Source organism: Microcaecilia unicolor, chromosome 10, assembly GCF_901765095.1.
Source record: "Microcaecilia unicolor chromosome 10, aMicUni1.1, whole genome shotgun sequence".
NCBI classification, from domain to species: Eukaryota; Metazoa; Chordata; class Amphibia; order Gymnophiona; family Siphonopidae; genus Microcaecilia; species Microcaecilia unicolor.
Window position 1 is genome coordinate 213015633 of NC_044040.1, and position 11046 is coordinate 213026678.

At 41.6% G+C, this 11046-nt stretch overlaps 1 protein-coding gene across 8 annotated transcripts in view; it reads right to left on the minus strand.

Annotated features, from left to right (window-relative positions):
• The window catches only part of TP63 (tumor protein p63), a 198806-nt gene extending 188224 nt beyond the window's left edge, over nucleotides 1–10582 (minus strand). For all 8 annotated transcript variants that reach the window (XR_003943501.1, XM_030215589.1, XM_030215588.1 and 5 more), the window contains exon 1: nucleotides 10418–10582. Coding sequence is in view for 7 of the 8 variants with exons in the window: in XM_030215589.1 (XP_030071449.1) it covers nucleotides 10418–10459 (42 nt within the window). In the remaining variant the exon portion in view is untranslated. The remainder of the gene's footprint in view (nucleotides 1–10417) is intronic.
• Between the last annotated feature and the right edge of the window lie 464 nt (nucleotides 10583–11046).

Consider the following 11046-nt stretch of genomic DNA (forward strand, 5'->3'; position numbering starts at 1 on the left):
TGCCAATGATCTTCTTATATACAAAGAAGCAGAATGAGGTGTCAACCACCCTAACCACTAGGAGTGGCCGAGTGGTTAGGGTGGTGGACTTTGGTCCTAGGGAACTGAGGAACTGAGTTTGATTCCCACTTCAGGCACAGGCAGCTCCTTGTGACTCTGGGCAAGTCACTTAACTCTCCATTGCCCCATGTAAGCTGCATTGAGCCTGCCATGAGTGGGAAAGCGCAGGGTACAAATGTAACAAAAATATAATAGATACTATTGGAGATTCTACATGGAATGTTGCTACTATTGGAGATTCTACATGGAATGTTGCTAGTATTGGAGATTCTAGATGGAATGTTGCTACTATTGAGATTCTGTTGCTACTATTTGAGATTCTACATGGAATGTTAATGTCGCTATTCCACTAGCAACATTCTATGTAGAAGCCTGCCCTTGCAGATCAGCAACCAAGCCTGCCCTTGCAGATCAGCAACGCGGCTGCGCAGGCTTCTGTTTCTGTGAGTCTGACGTCCTGCATGTACGTGCAGGACGTCAGACTCACAGAAACAGAAGCCTGCGCGGCCACATTGAGTGGCCTAGTGGTTAGAGTGGTGGTCCTGGGGAACTGAGTTCAATTCCCACTTCAGGCACAGGCAGCTCCTTGTGACTCTGGGCAAGTCACTTAACCCTCCATTTCCCCAGGTACAAATAAGTACCTGTATACAATATGTAAGCCGCATTGAGCCTGCTATGAGTGGGAAAGCGCGGGGTACAAATGTAACAAAAATAAAAAAATATTGAACCTGAGCTCGTTCAGGATAATGTGGGATACAAATGTCATAATCATAATGAAGTCTAGAAATATTTAAAAATTCTTAGGGCTGAGCTTGAAAACAGAGAACTTATAACAGGTACCTAAGAAGAATCTTGCTTGTGAGCAAAAATAGACAGGCACATTTCAGCTATGTCAATATGTTAATGGACAGTGTAGACATACCCCCAAATTCTACATATCACGCTTCAATTTCTGTGTGGAAATCGAAGTATATTCTACAACAATGTATGTAACTTAATTGGTTAACTAGCTAATCAGCGCAGCCAATTGGATGTTAACAAGCAATTATCAGCACTAATTGGCATTAATTAAGATTTATGCACACAACTCGCTATGTGTATTCTATAACATGGTGCGTGCAAATTCCAAGTTGCATAGTTGAAAAGGGGACATGGAATGGGCATTTCTAGAATCTATGCGCATTATTATAGAATACGCCCGCTCTGCGCCTAATTTAGGCGTCAGGATTTATGCCAAGTAAAACATGGCCTAAATGGACGCGACCAAATTTGGTCACGTGGAGAGGTGCTTGGCGTATTCTATATACCATGTGGAAAAGTAAGCCTACTCTATAAAATATAGGTGTACTCTGGAGAATACGCCTAAGCGTATTTTTTTACCACACAGATTTTTCAGGCGCCATATACAGAATATAGCCCATAATGGATAACAGAGCACAAACCTGGGCTCCAGCTCAATACCATCACCACTTTCATTGCCTTGGGTGATCCTGGGTGATCTTGGGTGACTCATCTAGTCTTTCTCCTTCTCTGTACCTTCTTTTTCCTTCGCATGGTAATATATCCCTATAGATGCTGGAAAACATTGTTGCAACATTCCTTTCTGCCTATGCAGTTTGGTGAAAAGGCTTTGAAAATCAGATGTGCCCACAAGACTTGGAGATATTCTGTCATACCTAACTCCAAATGCCTAGATAACAGGCAAGCTACAGAGCTTTCTGATAAAGGGTGTCCAGCACTGGAAAGACTGGACTGCAAAGTGTTAGTTCTCAATTAATATTTTTAGCCCTGTAAAAAAGGAAGAAATTTCACTGATCCAAAAGAAGCAACTAGACAATAATCCTCTTGCTGTTAACTCTTAAATAGGAAGAGCCCACAAAGGCCTTCATCGAAACCAAAGCTCGTAATGGACATAACTTAACTCTTCCTCTCTAAGATCCCCTAATGTATCTGTCACACATGAACCTTATCCTACCACAACATCAACTGGTATTTGTTCATACCGGAATTTGCGAATGTCGATACGGTACTATGTATGCCACATTGAGCCTGCAAATAGGTGGGAAAATGTGGGATACAAATGTAACAAATAAATAAATAAAGGAGATTTCATTTCTTTTTATGATGCCTACTGTCCTTTCACACAACTTGGTAAGTAACTATGACCTACTAACCAATGGCAGGTCACTGCTCAAAATCCTAAGTTTTCAAAAAATAGCAGGACAGTTTTAATAATCCTCAGTGATATCTCAATGTGCTCTGAAATCCTTTGTCTTCTTGATTAGAAAGAGTTAATTTGTGGAGCCTGTTGATGTATTTCAAACCATATAATCAGGGACTTATGTATTCCAGCCAAGGGAAGGGCTGTATTACAATGCCAGATAATATCACAAAATAGGCTAACCTACCTGAGATTAAACACTGCTGAACTGGCTTGTTTCATTATCGAAATCCAAGGTAAAGAAAGAAACTGGGGACTGTAAGCCTAAGAGGAATCAGGAGCACATGAAATGCGTGGGCTTGGCGTCAGTGGGTATTCTACTGTTTGTGGTGGAAAATTTGATTGCAACTGGATGAACCTTTGAAAAAATACTTATAGGACAGACAGGTACAAGGGGGGTGAGGACAAATGCAAAGATCTTATAAAGTCAGTTTCCTTGCGGCAAATGGAGAAATTTCCAACTCATGCCTTTCTTCAGAACGCAAAGAAGATGCACCCATTAATAACGATGAAGGCCAAGCAACCCATATGTTATTGGTCAATAAACTTAGAAACAAGCTGTAAATATTGATGGATCAATATTCAGATGGTGCGGTCAATCTTTTAAATACTTAACATATATTCAGTGCTGTAATCTGCAGCTCTGAACATTACTTCTTGAGATGGCCGGTCATATTCAGCCACTAGCTGTATGACTGTATTGGCAGACACACAAGAGCTATTTTTGCTGATCTAAATGTATCCTTACAGCTCTCTGGATAATGGTTGACCATCGCTGGCTATATAGGCTGACATGGAATCCCCATGTTCTACCCTCCTTCCACCACAGAACTATCCAGGTAGTGTTGGGTTCATCTATAAGAATTTTCAACAGTATTATCCATCTAATACCACTGAAAATTTACAGCTGAAGGGCTTCTGCATTTGGAAGTGGGAAATGAAGGACAGCTAAACAAACCACTGGTTCAAACAATCCAGTTTATTCTTAAAATGAGTTCTTCTATATACATTTTAAGAAGAAACTTGATTGTTTGAACCAGTGGTTTGTTTAGCTGTCCTTCATTTCCCATTCTTTCCGCTGGTTTCTCCATGGGATCTGTTGTGTTCAGTTACTATTTTGGGCTTCTACATTTAGCAGCAACCACTAAATGTGTAAACCCTTTTGAATATCAGGCCATAAGTTTTTCCACTGTAATACATATAAGTACATAAGTACATAAGCACTGCCACGCTGGGAAAAGACCAAAGGTCCATCAAGCCCAGCAGTCCGTCTCCGACAGCGGCCAATCCAGGCCCCAAGAACCTGGCAAAACCCCCAAATTTAATGGACTTTTCCTTCAGGAATCTGTCCAGACCCCCTTTAAACTCTTCAAGGCCAGCTGCCATCACTACCTTCTCCAGCAATGAGTTCCAGAGTCTAACCATGCGCTGAGTAAAGAAAAACTTTCTCCAATTTGTTTTAAACCTACCATGTTCTAATTTCATCTTGTGTCCCCTGGTTCTATTATTGTTAGAAAGCGTAAACAAACGCTTCACATCTGTCCGCTATACCACACTCATTATTTTGTACACCTCTATCATATCACCCCTCAGCCGCCTTTTCTCCAGGCTAAAGAGTCCTAGCCGTCTTAACCTCTCTTCATAAGGTAGTTGTCCCCTCCCTTTTATCATTTTTGTCGCCCTTCTCTGCACCTTCTCCAATTCCTTAATATCTTTTTTGAGATGAGGAGACCAGAACTGAACACAATACTCCAGGTGCGGTCGCACCATGGAGCGATATAACGGCATTATAACATCCTCATGCTTGTTTTCCATCCCTTTTCTAATAATACTCAACATTCTGTTCGCCTTCTAGTTTTCAATGTTTTCATAGATCTTCTAGCTTGCGTTCTATTTCTTCGATTCCTTCAAGCTGCACACTACCAGCTTAAATTGTAATCTAAAGTTTATTCACTGCAAAGCTGTAGTAAACCTGAATATCTGTGGAACTATTCTTGAAAATTTGCCAAAAAAGCAAGGACTACAAAAACAGTTGCCCAGTCGTTGAGATGATCTACGAATTCAGTGACACCCTATAGAAACAGGAATTCTCCAAACAAATAAGACAAGTCCTTCTAAGTAATATTGATCATCAATCTAAGAAAACAATCATCATATGACTGAGTATAATCTGAAGTCATTTTCAGCTTTTTCCGCAGGCATTGAGACAGAGATGTTTTGGGAGGAATGGTCCCGCTGGATATACAGTCTCAGGCTGGCCTCTAAAGTTCTCACATGAAGTCATTAGGGACGAGAATCTCATTCTAACAACTTGGGACTCTTTAAGAGAATCTTTTATTTTGTTTGGAAAGTTTATATTTAGGAATTTGTCACTAAAGTAGAGAATGAAGAAGCTTAATGGAGAACGCAAGCCGGGATATTGAACGGTCGTCAAAGAAGAAGAACTTGCAAACAACCGCACAGCTGCTAAAAGCATCAGTCATCCTACTCTGTGCTTTTTACCTACTTAAATTCATTCCCATAACCATAAGTCATTGTGCGCACCCTAATTACAGACTTATATTTTATGATAACTTTGTCCTGTTTGTAGAAGAGATGAACAGTATACAGTATACTGTGACTGGTGCCTGTAAGAACAAGGGTATCGGGTTTGCGATAATAACCGTGGCATGCCATAGAATTGCTATGCAGCAAATAATGCTAAACTGTCAGACTGCACATGTCACTGCTGTGCACTTAAAAGACATTTCGTGCTTAAAACCAGCATGCAAGCTCCTCAGCATCAAGACTGGGAGGATAATGGAAATATTTCCCTGTTAGTTTTCTAAGTACTACAAGAAGGTCTGAGGCATCTGAATACTTACTTAAAATCATAGATATCTAATGTACAAATTCTCAGGTGCATGAATATTCAACGATACTTCCTAAATGGCAGGGGCGTAGCCAGACACCCAATTTTGGGTGGGCCTGGGCCCAAGATGGGTGGGCAGAAGAACTCTGCCCTGCCCCACAAGTGATTTGGTCTCTCCCTCTCTCGCCTGCATGCCATATGGTCTCTCAAACATCCCCCTCCCCCATACCTTTTAAATAGCAGATTTTCACTGGCAGCGAGCAGCAACTAATACACACTGCTCATGTTGGCCCCACAGCCTTCCCTCTGATGCAACTTCCTGTTTCCGCATAGGCGGGAATACATTAGAGGGAAGGCTGGTATGCAGGAAGGACAGTTGTTGGGAATTTTCAGCTGGTGGGGCTTGGGGATCCCTGCCAGACACTTCATAGGTGTGCTGCTGCTGGGTGGTCCTGAGCCCAAAGTGGGTGGTCCTGGGCCCACCCGGGCCCACCCTTGGCTACGCCACTGCTAAATGGATATGGTCACTGAATATCCATATATAACTCCAAGCGTCTCAAACATTTTGCTATAGCTGCTATCTGTGTGGCCCACCTACAAGTATAATTTATATGCTTAGCTGCCAAATATTGCCACTTAGAAATATAAGTTATACAGCTAACTTGTGCCACCACCCAGGAGTGCCCAAAATCCCACCCACCCACTTCCCAAAAGAGAATTTGGGACATATACATCCAAAAACTATCTGTTCAACCCACAGGAGCATTTTCGTAAGTGTTGTTAATATTGACCTACACGTTTTCCTGTGACCACTCGAGAATCTTCTTTGCACATCTAACCCTAGGTAAAGTACCATTTACCAACACTAAACATCCATAATACCCTTCTTGAAAATAACATCTGTTATGCTGGCTGCCTGCTGTCAATCTCCTTGAATGTCTCTGAGGATGGTAATTCCTAAGTACTCTATATAAAGGTGGGTAGTGTGCAGTAACACAATGGTATGGTTGCCATTTTGGTTCAGAGGTCATTAGTCAATCGAGCAATGTTCCAGTACCTCAGCAAAACTGCCAATCTCTTGATAAGGACCAGAGACCTACATACAGAGCATGACTTCTAAGAAGGAACGCCAGTAAGCAGAGGTTTACATATTTCTGTTTCTAAAGTTACGACCTCGTCCCTCTCTACTTCCAACTTCAAACATCAGATTGGTAGGTCATTAGCTGTTCTGTTGGAATGTAAAACTTAGCTCTGTGAAACTGTAGCCAAGAAGGGGCATTGGAGGGGTCAGTTTGATTGGTCATCTACAAGAGTTCCCATTTGGAATTCACAATACTAACATCAAAAATCCTGAAAGGAAACTCTAACATTTTGGAACGCAACTCAAGAACTACTTACAGGTTTGCACAAGTTTTTGGAAAGAAGAGACCTCCAAAATTAGGGAGCCTTTTATTAAAGATTAGCGCATGTTATCTGCTTCTGAATCCATTTTATTCATAGGGGCCCTGCTGCAGATAACGTACTAATTTTTAGTAACAGAACCTTAAAGAATGAAGTTTTTTTTTGTTTTAAATTCAACTATACGCTTACAGACATCTAATCTATGACCCTTCCACACCTCAATGACAGTATGAAGATTGTAAAGATGCTCGGTATAAAAATGTGTTGTTTTTTCCAAAGTGGACAGCACCCGCCATCTCATTTGGAACCAAAATACACTTGAATTTGGGTCTTTTCTGAGTCTACCCAATACCCATTGTACCTCCAGCACGTTATACCTGTACAAAAGCAATTCTCGGAGCAGGAGGCTGCTGAGGAATCCCCTTTCATACTATTCAAGCTACATTATACTTCACTAGGGGATCCTTTTTCTAAGCCGTGGTAAGCACGAGCGTGTGCTTACCGCAGCTTAAAAGGGCTTCCATGGGGCGCATTCAGACATCCCCCGATAAGTTCCAAATGTGTGCGTGCTACCCACATGCTAAAAAATATTTTTTATTTTTTGGTTAAGGAGGTGTGTCTGGGGGGGGGGGGAGCGGAGAGTTGACGTTTCTGCATTAATCAGATAGCGCACCTACGTTGTGCATGCGGTAAGGGCCCATGCATCGATTTTGGCTAATGGCCATGTGCTAATGGCAACGTTAGGTCACGGTCTCTATTCGTGGAAAAGGAAGCATCAGAAGACGCTAAGTGAAAGCTGAAAGTCACTGTAGTATATATTTTTTCTGTGCATTAGATAGTGAGTGCAAACAATTAAAGACTGTTCTGGTCCAATATAACTTTGTTTTGGCTCAATATTAAGGGGCGTTACAACGCTAAAGTAGGCGGTTTTTGTAAACCAATGATGAAGCAGTCCTGCTCCCGTAGCTAAATGATGCTGGGAGCTTCTTGAGGCTTTTTTTCCTCCTCACGCTTCTTAAATATTTTGCAAGTTAGACCCTGAGAAGAGTATCTCTTGTTAGATAGATTTGTGTCGATTGACTAATTTGAAGGGCTCTCCCCCTTGTGTCTAGATTTAGTTCATAACATTAGAGTGTGGCCATTAATTCAGAAAGACCCACTAAAGGGAAAAGGAAATGGGACTTGATATACCGCCTTTCTGTGGTACTTTGCAACTACATTCAAAGCGGTTTACATATATTCAGGTACTTATTTTGTACCAGGGGCAATGAAGGGTTAAGTGACTTGCCCAGAGTCACAAGGAGCTGCAGTGGGAATCGAACTTAGTTCCCCAGGATCAAAGTCCACTGCACTAATCACTAGGCTACTCCTCCACTCATTCCACCAATGAGCCAACCTCATCAGTGATGTCACAATGGCTTGGCTCACTTCTGATATTGTGATGTCATAAGGGAAAGGGGGAAAGGGAAATGGGACTTGATATACTGGTGTTCTGAGGTTTTTGCAACTACATTCAAAGCGGTTTACATATATTCAGGTACTTATTTTGTACCAAGGGCAGTGGAGGGTTAAGTGACTTGCCCAGAGTCACAAAGAGCTGCAGTGGGAATCAAACCCAGTTCCCCAGGATCAAAGTCCGCTGCACTAACCACTGCAGCTTTGCAAAAAGACCCCCAAAATCCTTCCTCCTGCATCTGGCCACAAAGTTCAAATAACTAATCTTCTTATTTACCAGTAGAATAAATCACCTATGTCCATCAGTAACTATATGTATAAATACAGAGAAATGACTACGTAAACCCACATATAATTTGCAGCGAGGCAAGGACATGCAAGCATTCAAACGATATTCTCTCCATTTGAAAGGAGAAATGATTCCACTGTGCCTTTGTGTATCAAGAAAAAGTGTACTCACTGATATGGGCAGCACTTTCTAGATAAAGCAAACAGTAAAGTATTTGCACAACACAGGTAAGCCATCCCTGACATTCTTCCCTATCTGGGTTTTTTTTTTTTTTTGGTATTTCTGCACACCTCTACCACAGAACCTTTTTAATAATACCCAGGCCCCCATCGGGCTTCTGAGTGTGTCACTGAAACTGTTTCATCTGTTAACTGCTGTGAAGTTCTCTCCATTCTGATGAATGTCAACACAGCTGCCTTATACTGTGGAATGTAAACCAATTAGGGATGGGCTGTCATTTGCAGTGACATATCCAATGTCCATAACAAACAAAAGCAAACAAAAAGCCCACCATATTTTCTGTTCTTTCGTTCACCAATAATACCGCGCAAAGCCCCGGATTCCACATAGCGCGGCTTGAGTTGCACGCGCAAATCCAGTCGTATTCTGGATTTGCGTGCGCAATTTAATTAGCTGAACAGGTCGATCAGTGCTGGTAATTGAACTTAACAAGCAATTACTGCCACTAATTGGCATCACTTAGAATTTACGCACACAAATGTCTAAGCGTATTCTATAAAGTGATGCGTATAAATTCTAAGATACGGATCTGAAAGGGGGTATGGCCGTGGGAGGGTCGTGGGCCTTCCTAGAATTTACGTGCACTGTTACCGAATATGCCCATTCTGTGCGTAATTTAGACGGTGACAGTTACAGCAGGTTTTCATTGGCGTAAACGGCCGTGAATAAATGTAGTTGCAGAAAATGGATGTCGGACCCATTCTATAAACTACACCTAGATTTAGGCATATTCTATAAACCGTGCCTAAATGTAGGCGCGGTTTATAAAATATGCCTAGGCGTATTTTTTTTCTGCGCCAATTTTTTTGGTGTGTTTTTTTTAGCATCTAGCCCAATATTTGCAAGCAGTGTGCACTCTTTCAGAAAAAATGCACACTTTTTTCTGATCGTGCATGCATATGCAAACCATCGTGCCTTCGCACACTGTCGAAAAAGAGTGTGAAGTCTTTGCAAATGGTGCACGCTCTTAAAGACGAAACGAAAATGAAGTCTAATCAAAGTGAAATGGAATAAACAGTGCTGCACATGACGTGGAAAACAAAATGGAACAAAACATTTTGGGCTGCCCATCCCCAGAAACAATATTGCCGTGAGTGTCCCTTAAACTCAATTCATTTCCACAAAGCTCACAGTCTTGTAGCTCACTATCTGTGAAAGACATCTGCAGCAGACAGACTTACGGAGAGAGGGGTATGGAGAAGCAGGGTAGAATGAGCCCTGGGAGGAAGAAAATGCAGAGAAAGTGTCCAGAATTTACTGACCCTCCTGTTTACACACACAAACACACAAAAAAAATCACCCACGGTTTCCCTAAATCTGTGGAACAGGGTAATCCTTTGCATCTGTCATCCCTCTGTCTGCCCTGTCCATCTACCTGCTTTCTGGCATATTATTTTAAGAGCTTTCCTTTTTATCTAGGCAAAAGCCAGCTTAGCTGGAGAATTGTAAGCCCACTTGTATCGCTGTTAACAAAAGTCTCTGAAGATGCATTAGCTCCTCGGTTAATAACATCACCAAAGATGAATCCAAAGTCCTTACTTGCAGAAAACATTCTGCTGCATTTTACTCATCTCAAATTTGTGGTGTATTAATAACATTTTTATTGCGTAGAGCATTATCTTTCCAGCTTAACAGCTCCACAGTGCAAAGTTGAAGAGAATATGGACTGTCACTTTGCTTTCAGTCCTAAAATGATGCTTCATTTATTTGTATCCACATACCGATACATAAACTTGCTGTGCAAATCAATCTATGGCTTGGTTTCCCAGTCCTGTGCAAACTTTGAATTGACCGGCATTAGGAGTATAATAGAGAAAGCAACACATTAAATTCAGCCAACACAAGAGTCCTAAAAGTAATCATTTTTCCAAAGAGTAGTTTTTCTGTAATAGATCCTTACCTCACTATACTGAGGCTGCGAATTGTTTTCCAGGTATAACATGTTAGCAGTGAGGTTGAGCAATGCTGCTGTCCTCTCTTCTTGCTCCAGGATTTTGGTAGCCCCCCTCCCCCCAAATAGCAGAACTTTAAAAGACTGAAGTTACTAGGAGGATAACAGAGATCACAAAGACTATCTCTCTCTCTCCTTATTTCTAAGTTTGTCTTTATATATATCCCAGGGTTTAGGTAAGAAGGGGCGGAGATTTAGCTTTACCTGGCCAATCTGTCAAACTTCCACCTGGAGCCCTGATCTCTGAGTCTGTCCCTCCTCAGGAGTAGTTAGAATTCCTTATCACCAAAGAATCTGAAAACTAAGCTGTTTCCCTAGCCCTAGTTCACTACTTCAGGGGCAAAACCCCAACTGAAGAAGCATTAAGAGAAAGCCTGGAGCTGAGACAATTCATGCTTTACCCAAGTATATGCCTTCGCCTTCCTGTTTCAAGTGGTTGCATCTTTCTTTTTTTTTTTAATGTCTTATGAATTTTCTGCAACAGTCATTGACAAAAAAAAGCTGTCCCATGAATCAATCACCTTGTTTTCTGAACCCGGGGATGCCTTGTTTGAAACTCTTACAGCAGGGCTGTGTAT